The sequence below is a fragment of the Aspergillus bombycis genome (genome assembly GCF_001792695.1).
Source record: "Aspergillus bombycis strain NRRL26010 chromosome Unknown contig00160, whole genome shotgun sequence".
NCBI lineage: Eukaryota > Fungi > Ascomycota > Eurotiomycetes > Eurotiales > Aspergillaceae > Aspergillus > Aspergillus bombycis.
Window position 1 is genome coordinate 42,373 of NW_019170162.1, and position 15,922 is coordinate 58,294.

Sequence of the window (15,922 nt, forward strand, 5' to 3'; positions counted from 1 at the left end):
GGTTGCGGAATGAGAGGATTAGCAGGTTTAAACCACCAGGATGTACCTTTCATGATACAATCTACTATCTAGCACCTGGGGAGTTTCCTAAGAGTGGAAGAGAGAAACAGGGTTAAGGACACTAAGCATGCTAACATCGTTGTCTCTCAGGTAGCAGCTTGACAGCTGCTTCTGAACATTTTGGTGATTTTATCATAGACAAGGTATATATCAATCGTTGACCACAGTCAGATATGTCTACTGGTGAGGGCGAAAGACCTATCTAAGCAAGGAAGGCTACATAGGCTAGGGAAGCTCAACGCAGGTAGCGGATATGGTCAAGACAGGAAACTGATCCTTGACGTTGCTACTACTACTACTACTACTAACAGATCATCAATTTATGGCCAAAGATCCTGTATCAAAGGGCCTCGTGGTCATCCATGCAAGATCGGCTTGGTATGTAGTCTACTAATTATTATTGAGAAGCCAACGGATATGCGATCTGACGTTCCCGTTCGGTGGCCGATTGTCTAAATGCACAAGGGGCAGGGTAGACGGTACAGTCATCGGCTGGTTCAAATCACCAATGCTTATTCATGCCATAGCTCAGCGATGTCATCTCTCAAAGTCTGTCAGCAGAAAGTAAAGTTTGAAGGTGTGAATTGTTACTTCTTTTCTTTCTTTCTTTCCTTCTTCACCCAGCCCCAGTATTCACGTACATGACTTGACTAATCTTCCTCTCCTGTGCTCCTGTAATCACCCTATTCACAATTTCCAGAAAACCGGCCATAGCACATAGAGTACTAATAGCCCATAATAGACTATGTCAAGGGGCCAGAAATAAGCCTAGTCATAGCTAAAACGCCTATACTGACTGCTGCCCACCAAACATACAACATCAATGATAATAATTTCCAGAATACCCTCATTAGTTAAGCTGAGTTCTACTCAGCACCCTAGGAATAACAAACTAAGAGTTTAATTCTCACAGGCAAAGAGAAGCCACTTCTTAGAGTCGTCAAATTTCGTCAAATCATTGTTCAGTGTGATCTGCTGTCGGACATAGTTCTGGAACTGCTCTCGAGTCTCAAGCCTACGTCGATTCCTTGCCTTAATTCAATATTATTCTAAATCTGTTGAACATACTCTTCCTGGTAGGAGTTCAATACTCATAGCTACTAGCTAGTGACCAAGCTGCAATTGGAAGAGGATAAGAGAAAAAGGCGAAGGCATTAGAAGAGGAGGGTCCAAGCTTACTTCTGTCCTATTACATGCTCAAACTAAGTAACATACTGTCTGACCTGAGTCAACGACTCGTCGGAAATAGTCCGCTGTTTCAGATTATCCAGATAACAAAAGTCTCCTATCAATTTCCCTTCTACAACGGTGATTGTATGGTCTCGGACATAGGAGCCTCGGATATAATCGCCACGCGACAGGCGATAAGATAAACCTTAACCCCAGGAAGCATTCCCATTGGCCAGTGGCAGATCTATTTACTAATGAAAAATCATTCACAATGACTCAAAATGATTAATTAACACATATGAAAAGCCCCGAGATGACTCTGAGACAGCCTTCTCTACTACTCTACTGATACCTACACTGGTGTACGCTTCACCAGATCTCGAGTTTGAACCGCACAACCCCTACAAATTCCACCATGACTACAACAACTACCACTACTGTCATATGCACCCCAGAGGAGCCATGCACCCTGATCCCGATCAACCTGCACAACTCCGCCGAGTTCGCCGAGCTGAAGCAACAGCGCAGAAAATGCGGCTGGGACTACGAAGACGCCAACCTCATCGCCTGGCGAGACAAACAAGACGCGCACCTCAAATCCTTCTTCTGGATCACCGTCCCTGCCCAGTCCACTGACGCCGATGCGCCTCGCATCCGCGCCGGCCACATCTCTCTCGACTCCTACGCTAGTCCCCCAGACCCCGAGCTCGCCACGGCCGATCGCTCCACCCTCACCATCCAGACCTTCTTCATCGACCCCTCCCACCGGGGTGGTCTCGGGCGCAAAGCAATGGACATAGTCGAAGCGATGGCGAGCCAGGAACCGTATGGCAGCCCGGAGTGTAAATATCTCACCCTGAACGCGCTCAGCAAGCGGTATTTCTACGAGGAGAGCCATTTCTGGGACAAGCTGGACCGAGTGCGGCCCGCCGTTTGTACGGCGGAGTGGTATGAGAGACGGGGATATATGTACTGGAAGTCTGAGCCGAGGTATCACGAGCCCCTGCTGGACGGGAATGATGCAATCATCTGGGCGGACTTTTTGAGAAAGCCCTTGCGGAGGTAGAGGGGGGTTAATGTGGTACACTTCGTCAGTTGGTGACGTCGGGGCGTGGTGAGGGGTTTGTCGATACTTTTGGAAGGGCGCTGTACATATGGATCGTGGTGTTGTACCTTGTACCTTTGTTTTTGCTATGTACATATATACGCATACGGCATATGTTGTGGTAGATCTAATGAGCAACGCGTACATGAACCATCTACAACCCTAACCAGGACTGACAGTGTGCGTGAATATTGCCCGCCGGGGGGTGGTAAGCGATTGCGCAATCGAAAGACTAAATAAGCCTCGTCTGCAGCGTCATCCCCATAAAACCCTGGGGTGCAAATACCGATCGCAAGCCCTGAAACATCCCTAGTCTATTCGGAACATATACGCGGTCATTTGTCGATGATCACTATGGGGAAGGCAACTGCGGATGATCTGCCCATCCCTTGCGTCAGATCAAGGGGGAAACATGGAGTTCCTAATTTTACGGAATAGGCGTATCTGCCAATAATTGGCCGATCATGTCCTGGGACCTGTGATATCCTAACACTCGGACAACAGGGCTTGTAGCTTAATTGCCCGCGATTTAAACGTTGATCTACGGGCCCTGAGTTCAATGGTGTCAAGTGTGTTCTTGCGCATCGCGATCTTCACCCACCTTGCAGCACTTCGGCTCTAGTTTCGATAGCTGCTGTCGCAATATTTTGGCTTCTGCCAATAAGGTGAACAGCTGGACCTTTGCCAGGGTAGATGGGATGCCGACATCTATCTCGTCGTGGCGATGATTGTCTGTCCGCTTGATGATCATCTCTGAGACAAAGCTGAATGTTGCACACGTAACGAAGGGCGATCAATGGACAGCCACTTACTCGGATGTGATGCAGCAACAAAAGTAGACAGACCTCCTGGATTCTCTGGACAGAGAGCAGTATAAAGGAGACCTCGCGACCGGTGGTTCTTGTTGTCTCCCATCATCACAATTCCTATCGACTCAGCATCCAATTTCCTCACTCAATCTTTCTACCCACCGCCAAAATGAAGGCCGCTACTCTCCTTTCTCTTCTGAGCGTTACTGGACTCGTCGCTGCTGCTCCCGCTCGCAACGGTTTGCCTCTCGAGCAAAAAGTGTATGAAGCTTGACTGATGATTAGTAGGTCCTGCTGGTGAAATAGTCGCCCGCGACCCTCCGGCCTCTGGCCAACTCCCTACTGGCCAGGGCAGTGGCGGCCAGGATGCTAGTGCTGACCCAGTGGGTGGTCTTGTTAAAGGGCTTCCCGTTGTTGGAGGTCTCGGGCGTCGTGAAGGCCCGGTAGACGGCGAAGTCCTCAAGAACCCTACCGATAAGCTTCCTACCGACAAGCTCCCTACCGACAAGCTCCCTACCGACAAGCTCCCTACCGACAAGCTCCCTACCGACAAGCTCCCTACCGACAAGCTTCCTACTAGCGGACTCACCGGCGACCGCCCAGTAGGCGGCCTTCCAGGTGTTGGAGGTCTTTTTGGTGGTCAGGGTGGTAAGCGTGGTCTTGAGGCCCGCGACGAGCACCCTGGCCACGACGGCGAGCACAAGGGCAAGCAGAATGGCGAGGGCAAGAAGGATGATGAGGGGAAGAAGGATGGCCAGAGCAAGAAGGATGATGAGGGCAAGAAGGATGGCCAGAGCAAGAAGGATGATGAGGGCAAGAAGGATGGCCAGGGCGAGAAGGATAGCCAGGCCAAGCGCGATGACCCTCATCACAAGAGACCTGGACATGACAACGGCCATGGAAATGGTTCCGGCCGTAGCAAGGGCTTTACCGCATAAATGTGAGGTTACCCAACATCCACTCTTGGTGATCATTGGTAAATAGCAACAAAGAGGGCTGTTAGTTCCTCGCGGTGTCATTGTTCCTGCGATTGAGGCTAGCAATGATCCTGTTATGTACGATATTTTCAAGCATGGTTAGAATCGTACTGTTTATAAACTGGTTTTAGATCCTTTTTCCCCTCTCGCCACTATTCCTCATCGAATGGTTAGACACGGGATAATCCCCCAATAGCATCATCAGCGGGTTTTATGTTGCAATGGTCCTGTTTTTTTCTCGGTCAGGCTAGAATCCTCTTAAATTATGTACGAGTCTTGGGTTACACCGCTAGAAGCTTTGCTACCAATGAACCTGCAGCTTGTCCAACGGCTATCAGCGGTTTTTTTTCATGAGGAATCTTGGCAGCGTAGGGAAAGTGAAGGTGGTGGTGATGGAGCTAATGCAGGACGAGGGATGACTGATAAGACGCGATTTCTGCGGGGAACCAAACAAGTCACATTTTATTTAATGCGTCTAGTATTTAAACCGGGTCTGCAATTCCGCTTCCACCAGCCATCCCTTGATTCCTGCTGAGCTCGGGATTTTGTCCACCATGAAGGTACGTTAGTTAATTCCAATGATATCTATGAATAATTAAATGCAATCCAGCATTGAATCCGTTATAATTAACTCTTCCCCCTCCAGTACTCCAAGCTTCTGCTGCTCCTGGTCGGCGTGGCCCAGGCTCTAGATGTGCCTCGGAAACCACACGCGCCCACCGGAGAAGGCAGCAAACGTCTCACCTTCAATGAGACTGTAATCAAACAAGCGATCACGCCGACCTCGCGCTCGGTGCAATGGCTCTCGGGCGCAGAGGATGGGTCCTACGTGTACGCGGCGGACGACGGTAGTCTCACCATCGAGAACATCGTCACCAACGAGTCGCGCACGCTCATCCCTGCGGACAAGATTCCGACAGGGAAGGAAGCATTCGACTACTGGATCCATCCGGACTTGTCGTCGGTGCTGTGGGCGTCCAACCACACCAAGCAGTACCGGCATTCGTTCTTTGCCGATTACTACGTCCAGGATGTGGAGTCGCTGAAGTCCGTGCCCCTGATGCCCGATCAGGAAGGTGATATTCAATATGCGCGATGGAGCCCGGCGGGCAATACCATCGCTTTTGTTCGTGACAATGACCTTTATGTCTGGGACAATGGCACTGTTACGCGGATCACCGATGATGGTGGCCCCGACATGTTCCATGGCGTGCCGGACTGGATCTATGAAGAGGAGATCCTGGGCGATCGCTACGCGCTGTGGTTCTCGCCGGATGGTGAATATCTGGCTTACTTGAGCTTCAATGAGACTGGGGTTCCAACCTATACTGTTCAGTATTATATGGATAACCAACCCCTTGCTCCGGCGTATCCGCGGGAGCTGAAGATAAGGTATCCCAAGGTCTCGCAGACGAATCCGACCGTGACGTTGAGTCTTCTCAACATCGCTAGCAAGGAGGTGAAGCAGGCGCCGATCGACGCGTTTGAGCCAACGGACTTGATCATTGGCGAGGTGACTTGGCTCACTGATACTCATACCACCGTTGCTGCTAAGGCGTTCAACCGTGTACAGGACCAGCAGAAGGTCGTCGCGGTCGATACTGCCTCGAACAAGGCTACCGTCATCAGCGACCGGGATGGAACAGATGGATGGCTTGATAACCTCCTATCCATAAATTATATCGGCTCTATCAAGCCGTCCGACAAGGCGGCCTACTACATTGACATCTCCGACCATTCGGGGTGGGCGCATCTCTATCTTTTCCCCGTCTCGGGCGGCAAACCTATCCCATTGACCAAAGGCGAATGGGAGGTCACATCTATCCTGAGTATTGACCAGGAGCGCCAATTGGTGTACTACCTGTCGACTCAACACCACAGCACCGAGCGCCATCTCTACTCCGTCTCCTACTCCACATTTGAGGTCACCTCCCTAGTCGACGACACCGTCGCCGCGTACTGGTCGGCTTCCTTCTCCGCGAACTCGGGCTACTACATCCTCACATACGGAGGCCCAGACGTACCCTACCAGGAACTCTACACGACCAACAGTACCAAACCGCTCCGTACCATCACCGACAACGCTAAAGTACTTGAGCAAATCAAGGACTACGCCTTGCCCAACATCACCTACTTCGAACTCCCCCTCCCCTCCGGAGAAACCCTCAACGTCATGCAGCGCCTACCCCCCGGGTTCTCCCCAGATAAGAAGTACCCCATTCTCTTCACCCCATACGGCGGCCCAGGCGCCCAAGAAGTAACCAAGAGATGGCAAGCCCTAAACTTCAAGGCCTACGTGGCCTCCGACAGCGAGCTTGAATACGTCACCTGGACCGTCGACAACCGCGGCACAGGTTTCAAGGGACGCAAGTTCCGCTCCGCCGTGACCGGCCAGCTCGGCCTCCTCGAAGCAGAAGACCAGATCTACGCGGCCCAACAGGCCGCGAACATCCCCTGGATCGACGCAGACCACATCGGCATCTGGGGCTGGAGTTTCGGCGGCTACTTGACCAGCAAGGTCCTGGAGAAGGACAGTGATGCCTTCACCCTGGGAGTCATCACTGCCCCTGTCTCCGACTGGCGCTTCTACGACTCGATGTACACGGAGCGCTACATGAAGACGCTCTCGACCAACGAGGAGGGCTACACGACCAGCGCCGTCCGCAACACAGACGGGTTCAAGAACGTCGAGGGCGGATTCTTGATCCAGCACGGCACGGGCGACGATAACGTGCACTTCCAGAACTCGGCTGCGCTGGTGGATCTCCTCATGGGCGATGGCGTCTCGCCGGAGAAGCTCCATTCCCAATGGTTCACAGACTCGGACCACGGCATCAGTTACAATGGCGGCGGCGTCTTCTTGTACAAGCAACTGGCCCGGAAGCTCTACCAGGAGAAGAACCGACAAGCGCAGGTGCTGCTACACCAGTGGACGAAGAAGGACTTGGAGGAGTAGATACTACACGGGCTAACCTCTCATCCCATTCATTCATTTTAGAGCGAGTGGCTACACATAGCATACATAGCAATTGATACGGAATGTTTTAGTCCCAACTCTCACCCCCCCCAATAACCATCGCCCGTTGGTGTAAGGCCCCCCACCAAGGATAAACTAGCGCCACGAGACTGAGATCAGTCTACCCAAAATCTACTTAAAGCTCGTATCCACCCAGTCAACCAAACCATCCCAAGTAAAACAAAACAATCCCAAAAGAAAAGAGAAAAAAAAATGGCGGAAATCCCGACCTCGACAATCCAAATCACAGACCTCCCGACCAAATCCGTCACAATCACCCCGCAGCGCGCAACCATCGTTCGCGAGATACGCACCTCAATCCAGGTACATCCATCCATCCATACATACATACCACCCTCCATTCAACCCCCAAACAAACACATAAATCAACATAATCAAAAACTAAAATAAAAAAGCCAGGCCAACATGAACTCAAAATCACCGGTCTCGACCCACAAGTGAACAGCGACTCACTCCTCATCGAAGGAACAGGGCTCGCCACAATCACCGACATCCAGACATCGATAGTACCCCGACAAGAGAAATTCGAGGACATCTACCCTCTTGAATCAGACTCCGATGACTCGGCAGACCCCGACTCCGACTCAGGCGATGACGACGATGACGACCCCGAGCTACGGGCTATCTCGGACGAGATAGCGGACGTGGAGACGCGGCTTGCGAAGGCGCGCAATGAACGCGCGATGGCGCTCTCCATGCTGGAGATTCTGGATGAGTATGCGCGGAAGATGGACCCCGAGAGTACCGGGGCGGAGGCGCTGGAGGGGTTCTTGGCGCTGTATACGCGGCAGCGCACGGTGGGGAATCAGCGGTGTCATCAGGCCGGGGTGGAGGTTGGGGAGGGGGAGAGGGAGCTGGCGAGGCTGGGGAAGAAGCGGGGGAAGGTGGAGGGGCGGTTGAGGAAGGCCCGGGAGGCTGCGTCGAAGAAGGAGCGGAGGGAGAGGGAGAAGAGGGCGACAGAGCGCGCCAGGAGGGCGGAGCAGCGGAGGATGAAGAGAGACGAGAGGTTCAAGTTCTGGACGGGGCGCGTGGGCCAGGTGGTGGTGCATCTGGATAGTCAGGCCGGGTTCACGCCGGGGTCGAGTCGGCGCAGTTCTGTCGTAGACCGGTCGGAGATCATGTTGGAGCCCGTCGATGTCGTCTTGCGGCTGAGCTATGTGGTACCCGGCGTGAGCTGGAGCTCGCGCTATGAGCTGCGCATCAACACGCCTTCGTCGTCGGCGCGCATGGCGTACCGCGCTGAGTTCCGGAACTCGAGCTCGGAGACGTGGACGGATGCGCGGGTGACGCTGTCCACGTCGCAGGCGTCGTTTTCTGGGTTGGAACAGCGCATCCCCTCGTTGCACCCTTGGCATATTAAGTTGCTGGATGCCATTCGGGAGAATCAGGAGCATCCTTCTTGGGAGAAGATTCTGAGGGGTGGGTATGCGAATCGATCTGTAAGTGATGGGCCCTGATATTGTGCGAGTTTTGTCGGGAGAAGCTGATGATCTAATGGGAAATGCAGGTTGTGAAAACCAGTGGGCTGTTTGGAACTCGTCCCTCGGGGACCAGCCAGTTCGGAATGGCTACAACGCAACCTCAGCAGGGTTTTGGATTCGCACAGTTCAAACCAGCGTCTGCAAATCCTTTTGGGGCTGCACCGACCCAGAGTCAGAACTCGACAGGGTCTCCCTTTAGTGCAGCGCAGCCATCTACAGCGAGTGCTTTTGGGTCGCCGCCAAACCAGAACCAACCTAGCTCGTCCCGGGGCCTTTTTGGGGGGCTGGCTCCAGCTGCACCTGCATCAAATCAAACGGGCGATACAGGGGAAGCATCGGGTCATACCCAGAAGGGGTCATCTGGAGGTCTTTTCGGATCTGGGGGGCCCTTGTTTGGGAGAGCTGCAGCTGCAGTACCAGCCCAGAACCCTTCCGAGCAAGAGCCAAATCCCATTGACCACGCGCACGGCGAGGACTACGAGGGTAGTGAAGACGAGCCCGACAACGACATCGACACCGTAGCTTCCACGTCCCTCGAACACCAAGAATCTGTCAAGCAAGACTATGGACTCACAACAACCTACGATCTTCCCGGTCAGCGGACGCTTACCCCCTCGAGCAACAACAGACGCCATGTGCTGGCCGATCTCGACCTGGAGTCCGTCACCCTTTCGCATATCATTGTCCCGAAACACAGCGCCGAAGCGTTTTACCGCGCACGGATCAAGAACACCTCGTCGTTGCGGATTATGCGCGGCAGAGTGGGTTTGACGGTTGATGGAACATTCCTTGGCACGGCCACGATCCCGAACTGTGCGCCGGGCGATTTCTTCAGTGTCTCCTTGGGCGTTGATCCCTCGATCCTGGTGACCTATGGTAAACCAACGGTGCGACGGTTGAACACCGGGTTCTTCACCGGACAGGTCGGGGCTGTGTTCCGACGCACGTGCTGGATCAAGAATACCAAGGGCGTGGCTGCGGACATCACTGTATTGGATCAGGTGCCGGTGAGCGAGGACAAGGAGCTGCAGGTGGAGATCCTGGAGCCAAAGGGGTTGCATGAAAAGGGCAATGAAGTGAAGCTGGACATGGAAGCGAGCCACGGAAGCGGAAAGGCCGTCATGGAGAAGAAGGGAGAGGTTAAATGGGTGCTACACTTAGAACCGGGGAAGGACGTGCGGGTGGTTTTGGAGTATGGAACGAAAGCGCCGAAAGGGAGCGAGGTGGACACTGCATGAGTCTTGACTGTAGTGGTTGAAGTGCTTGCCATTGATCATGTTCCCCTCTATGCATGGAGACCATTACACTAATACACTACAGCGTGCTCTGGTGTTGACAAGGCATCGCAAACTATACATCCATCACCAACTATGAGCCCTAAAACACCAGATTAAAACAGCATCCAAGCTCCACCCGCAAGATCAAACATATACCCCAAATAGGAAAAGACGATACTTTCTCACGACTATGTAGAAACCAGTAAACAACAGCGGTTATATCAATTCTGTTAGAACCACCCTTGTGTAAACTAGAGAGCATCCATATATCCACTTCACACCGACGTCCCTTCCCAGGACACGACTCTGTCTGTGATGGGTGGACGTTGATATGCGTAGAGGTTCACTCCAGGACAAAACAGATAGTCTCCAGTGCGTGTATAATATGCTGAATCCGTGATACAGTATCGTGTTAGTCTACAAGCCATATGTCGAATACTTCAGCAGCTATCACGAGTTCTACTGATGTTGTTGAGAGTACAAGCGCGGCGGATCCCAATCGGGACTAGCGCGGCGGATGGAACGGGAATGGTGGGTAAATCGAAACGGGTAATTTAAGTAGCGCTAAAGATAGCATTGCAAAAGTGGAAACTTCCCCCGGGGTAAAAGCTTGCCCTCGTTCATGACAACCGTGCTTTTATTTGGTTGGGATAGTTATATAGAAGGTTATTCATGGGTCAGTAGCTTTGTAAAAAAGTCATGCTCGTTGTAAGAGAAGTGCGTTAAGTATTGTACGGCGTTACGTGTTGTATGAGGAGCTACCCTAGTGTAGGCTCAATATATATATTCCACCCCAAAGCTCTTGAGACAATATCTGGACCACCACGAGGAGCTATTATCGCTTCCATTGTATCCCATACAGTGGTTCACACCAAAGAATATACTGACATCGACAATGCCACTTGAATCACCCTCATATTCGCTGTCTACCACTGGATACGAACCTCAATGTGATTCCCTCGTCGTCCCTAAGCTATCTAGCCGAGGCAAACCAACCACGATGCTCTGATGCCTCAGGCTGCGACAACGGCAACTCGGCTATCACGGGAATTGCTGGCCCTGAGATCACCACCCTCGAAAGATGTCTCCCTTCCCCAATACACCAACGAAAGCCTTAGGTAATTTCGTCCAGTCTCTTGCTGACTGCTGACTGCTGACTATCACATAATTCAATCCACGTCGAACTATCCCGTACAGCTACGCGCTATGTGTCATGTGTCATGTCATCGGATTCTCAGAAGTTGCGCGAGACCGAAAATCGGAGGAAACGCGGGAAATTTCGGCGAGTCACAGGGACTTCCCTGCAACCGTTAAACGCAAGCTTAAGTTCGACCAAGATTCGACTGCAGGCTTCGAACCTGTTCATCTGCTGCGATCCCTGCTACATCCGGCATGCCAGATAGATTAATTCAGGGTTACGTAATGGTGCAGGGAGGCTGAGATCGCCCATAACATGGGTTGTTTCCCCTTCATCCACGAAAGAGACAAGGGATGGAATCCAGGGTTTCTGGGAGAAGTATTTATAAGGGGAGGCGGAACAGATCAATTGTCGAGATAGGGAAAAGAGAAAAATAAAAAAGAAATACTAGGAACGGGGATCAAGGGGAGGCAGTTATATGAGACCTGTCGCTTTCCGGTTTTATTTTATTTTATTTTATTTTATTTGATTTTCCATGCTTGGCTCTTCAATCCCAGGGTGAGATTAAAATTTGTTTGATTAGTGCTGACGAGCACAATAATTTTTCGGGTCGTCCACCGACGGGTCATTTTCGTCCAAGTCGGGTTCTCCCCAGAAAGGATTTCTCTGATGTATCCAAACCTATATAACCTGGACACTACCCTCGGAAGGGAATGAGTCCTCCAGGAGGAAAAATGGGTGCGTGGTTGCAAAGGAGCCCGCCGTCAGCATTCTTGTCTGGTTGCCCTGAACCGACCAAGCGTGGCGGGTTGTCCTAAAACGGGAGAATGGATCCCATTAGGAGAGTCGGTGAGCTCATCTTATCCTCAGAGATCCGGACTAGTGTTTCCCTAGTTCGGGCAGTTCGAGTTTGCTCTCCGTGGAAAAAAAAGAAAAGGGCTGGGTGCCAGTTGACTCTGCTTTTATAACCACTGCTACCCGGGATGACCATCAACAAGCAATTGCAGAGACGAATTTCCTTCTACCCGAAGTCATTGGCTCTGTCTTCCCTCGGGTCAACCATGAGCGTCACCAAGAATCCTGCTTTCATTTTTTATTTTTATTTTTATTTTTTTTTTCTGAGACGCCTCACTTGTTATGGTTTTATTTTTGTTTGGGAAACTCCGGTGCTGGTGGAGCCGCATGCCCGATTCGGCCCGGTTGATTCGAGTCCGAGAAAAAGACCAGAAATTAGCTTGCCGGCTGCAGGTTGGCATTGGTTGATTGCGGTGCGCCATGTGGATCCGAACCGGTCCATCGGACCCATCCGTGAATGCAGGGATCCACTCTTGCTGAAATTTCTCTGCCCTTTTTTCGCCTCTCCTGAAGCATACCGTAGCCTTTTTTTTTTTTTTTTTTCTTTTCTTGTAGCCGGGCAACTGTTACTTGGGGGATGGGGATGGGGAATAGGGTACATCGTAGGGTATTTGTACTTGGTAGGAAAAAGACCGACACCCCAAAAAAATGGGGTCAACCAAAAAGGAATTGCCATGGCAATTGGCGTAAGATACCAATGGGTCCGGATGGAGCTTCCAGTGGATGCCAGTTTCGCACAACCGCAACGGAGACTCGTCGAACAGCACATCCAGCTCCATCCGCGGACCTGCGCGGCCAACCCAGCAGCAGGAATAATTGGCTGTACCACAGGAATCCTCCCTTGGCCCCCTCCCGAACGAACCCGATCAGTCAGAGGCATCCCTGGGCAACAAAGGATGTGCGTGGAAAGATAGGGATATACACGCAGTAGGGCTTTTTCCCAACAGCGCACTAAGACCGACGGGGGGCCGGGTGTGTGGGAAAACGAGCGAAAATTTAGCGGGAGAGTATTTATGTCCCGGAAGGCCTCTGTTGTCAACTTCTCCAGCTTTTTTCCCTCCTAAAAAGTTCTGTCTACCCATTCTTTTCCACCTTCTCTCCTCTCACCAGAGAAAAATCATCCTCCAAATTACCATCACAATGGCCTCCTCTCGTGTCTTTGCCTCTCGCCTGGCCTCCCAGATGGCCGCAACCACCAAGGTTGCCCGCCCGGCCGCCCGCTTCGCTGCCCCCAAGCGTACCTTCACCACCCAGCGCAAGACCGCTATCCCCATGACCCCCTTCCAGACCGTCAAGCGCCAGCAGCCTTCCATGATCCAGGCCAACGCTCGCCAGGTCTTCGCCAACGTCCAGGCCCGCCGCCAGTACTCCTCTGAGATCGCCGACGCCATGGTCCAGGTCTCCCAGAACATGGGTATGGGTTCCGCCGCCATCGGTCTCGGTGGTGCCGGTATCGGTATCGGTCTCGTCTTCGGTGCCCTCCTCCTCGGTGTCTCCCGCAACCCTGCCCTCCGTGGCCAGCTCTTCTCCTACGCCATTCTTGGTTTCGCCTTCGTCGAAGCCATTGGTCTGTTCGACCTGATGGTTGCTATGATGTGCAAGTACGTTTAAGCGGATCGTTGGCGAGAACCAATTTATCCGAAAGGGCATATGAGGCAAATGCAATTTCCTTGAATTCTCAAATGGTCAAATTGAATGGAGAGTCTTTATCGATTTCGCCGTTCAGTTAGGAGGTAATCTTGTGGTGGTCTTTTTATATATCATGTACTACTTTCCCGGCATCATCTATCATCCCAATACACTGTACATATAGAGTTTAAAATGGCCACTAAAACTCCCAACTTTCGAGCCACTTTGATAAACTCACTTTAACTCGATAATTTGCGACCTTGTATATTACTTTTGGTTTCCCCCTACTTGGGCTGGCCCACGGAATACGTGTTCTCTTGTGTTTTACCCCGGACTTTTTCGTCCCGAGGACGTGTGTCAAAAACGAAGAGACGACGGCAATTGGGGACTGCTCTCGTCTCTCCTTCCCCCCCTTCCTTCCCACAAGCAGCAATCGGTCCCCGTGGCCTTTTTGCCTTCCTACGAAAGAACAAGCTATTCGAGCTAGAAGCTAACAAATCTGGAGAAAGCTTTGCTGGTGAGCTCTCTCCAGCCGTAGAGATCAAATTGAGAGGTACACCGCTCACAGATGGCCATTTTCCCGGTGGATAACGGGAAAAGAAGCTTCCCCGGCCACGTTGGCCATAACTGGCGGTGGCAGGGGCAATTTGCCCTTGACCCGTCTCCATCAGCTATATCAGTCGACAAGAATGTGAGACTACCAAGGCAGGCGAACAAAGAAACCAAGCGAGAACTCAAAAAACTCAAAAAAAGCCAGGTAGTAGGAGAATGATTATGAAACACAGCCTCCACGCCAGGGCGTAGTCACAAAAACCCAGGAAGACCTGACCCGACCTAACATCACTGAAACATCAGCCTCAGAGAGTGCAAGAAAGGGTTGACAACTGGTTGTGCCGTTGTGGATCTCGATCCGGGATCGTGAACGTCACCGCTCACCAGCAAAAGATGAGGCGGACCGGAAATGAGTGGTGATTGAGCAGGCGCTGGTGAGAAAAATTTTCATTTTTCATTTGGATTTTTCTCTCAATAGTCATAATAAAGTCACACGAAAAGCCACCTGCAGCACACCATTGCATTCATTCATGCATGACGAAAATTTTTTTTCTTCCTTTCGCGGCTACTACCCAACAATGGTTGGCCCTGACAGCTCAGACCATGTCCGTGATAGCTCCAAGATCCTCGGTAGAAGCGCAGGAGCTAATGACGGACTAGAGCTGCGCCAAGGGGCTCTGGTCCTTGTCCCATGATACTTTGCCCATTGACGCAGGTCCACTCGTCGCTTCTTTCGATCCCTGTGATGATCGCTTTCATTTCTTCGAGCTTTGTCTTTCGGACAACAACAACAACTGCGGTAAGGGGTTTGCTGGGACTGGTGAATCATGTATGGCATCTAGAACCTCACTTAGCTTTTCTTCTGGTTTTTTTCCCCCCCCTTGGATGGTCGTGTCCTTTGGGGGCTCTGAAGAGGACCGATCACGTGACCGATATCGGGCGAGGATGGTCCTCATGTGACGCTCTCGGGATTCCTTCTTCAACAAAAGTCCGCAGTCTGAACCCTACTTCCCATTTCTCCGTCTGGGAAAGACAGCAATACCGCCGGTCGATTGTCGACAAATTCTCCAGCGATTAGGAGGGGACGATATATCCGCCGTCCAAACCGACATCCCACACCACTCCTTGTAACAATGTCCAAACTAAACCCTCCCCCCTCCCGACAACTATTCTAATCATTCTAATCGGCACGAAAATAAAGCGGGATATAATTCTTCCCTGCACGATAATCCTCGGCATGCACATTTCCCCCCATCCAGTAGACATCTAGACATCTATAACCCCCAAACTGCCAGAGCAGTGAAGCACACACAAACCATATCAAAAATCAATCCCCCAGATCTAGATCTCTCCTGACCAAAATGACAACAACAACAACAACGACAACGACAACAAGCCACCCAACACCGCAGCACCAAGAACCCCCCCAAAAAAGCTTCACAGCCCACCTAATCGCCTCCTTCACATCCCCCATATCCTCTCTCCCCACACCAGCACCAGAACCCCTCTATAAGCCCGCAGAAGTGCCGCGGATCAAGAAGGCAAAGAGACTGACAGGCACGCGCACAAAGCAGCTTATCCGCGCTGCGGACCGCGGCCATGATGATCCGCCGCCGCCGCCGGGGCTGGGTGAGTGCTGTGGCAGCTCGTGTGATCCGTGCGTGACTGATCTGTGGAGAGAGGAATTGGCGTGTTGGAGGGAGCGTTGGGGGGAGGGTGCTGTGGAGAAGAAGAAGGAGGAGGGTCGGAAGGATGGGGACGGTGCCGGGCTTACGGGGGGAGGGAGGTGTATGCCTGGGAGTTTTGATTGGTGATTGCCTTTTCGTTTTTTT

The 15,922-nt window shown here is 51.9% G+C and overlaps 5 protein-coding genes across 5 annotated transcripts; all 5 read left to right on the forward strand.

Moving 5' to 3' along the window:
- Positions 1 to 1,645: 1,645 nt before the first annotated feature.
- On the forward strand, positions 1,646 to 2,296 carry ABOM_011407 (GNAT family N-acetyltransferase; the record flags this gene model as incomplete). Its single annotated transcript, XM_022538535.1, has 1 exon — positions 1,646 to 2,296. The coding sequence occupies one exon, from the start codon at positions 1,646 to 1,648 to the stop codon at positions 2,294 to 2,296; it is 651 nt and encodes a 216-aa protein (XP_022383803.1).
- Positions 2,297 to 4,675: 2,379 nt separating this feature from the next.
- dppIV (prolyl dipeptidyl peptidase DppIV) lies at positions 4,676 to 7,077 on the forward strand (the record flags this gene model as incomplete). Its single annotated transcript, XM_022538536.1, has 2 exons — positions 4,676 to 4,681; positions 4,768 to 7,077. 2 exons carry the CDS (start codon positions 4,676 to 4,678, stop codon positions 7,075 to 7,077), a joined length of 2,316 nt encoding a protein of 771 aa, XP_022383810.1.
- A 273-nt stretch (positions 7,078 to 7,350) lies between these two features.
- On the forward strand, positions 7,351 to 9,877 carry ABOM_011409 (uncharacterized protein; the record flags this gene model as incomplete). Its single annotated transcript, XM_022538537.1, has 3 exons — positions 7,351 to 7,461; positions 7,554 to 8,597; positions 8,666 to 9,877. 3 exons carry the CDS (start codon positions 7,351 to 7,353, stop codon positions 9,875 to 9,877), a joined length of 2,367 nt encoding a protein of 788 aa, XP_022383809.1.
- A 3,172-nt stretch (positions 9,878 to 13,049) lies between these two features.
- ABOM_011410 (ATP synthase subunit C family protein) lies at positions 13,050 to 13,520 on the forward strand (the record flags this gene model as incomplete). The annotated part of the gene is made up of 1 exon (XM_022538538.1): positions 13,050 to 13,520. One exon carries the CDS (start codon positions 13,050 to 13,052, stop codon positions 13,518 to 13,520), a length of 471 nt encoding a protein of 156 aa, XP_022383820.1.
- Positions 13,521 to 15,451: 1,931 nt separating this feature from the next.
- ABOM_011411 (uncharacterized protein) lies at positions 15,452 to 15,904 on the forward strand (the record flags this gene model as incomplete). Its single annotated transcript, XM_022538539.1, has 1 exon — positions 15,452 to 15,904. One exon carries the CDS (start codon positions 15,452 to 15,454, stop codon positions 15,902 to 15,904), a length of 453 nt encoding a protein of 150 aa, XP_022383821.1.
- Positions 15,905 to 15,922: the final 18 nt, after the last annotated feature.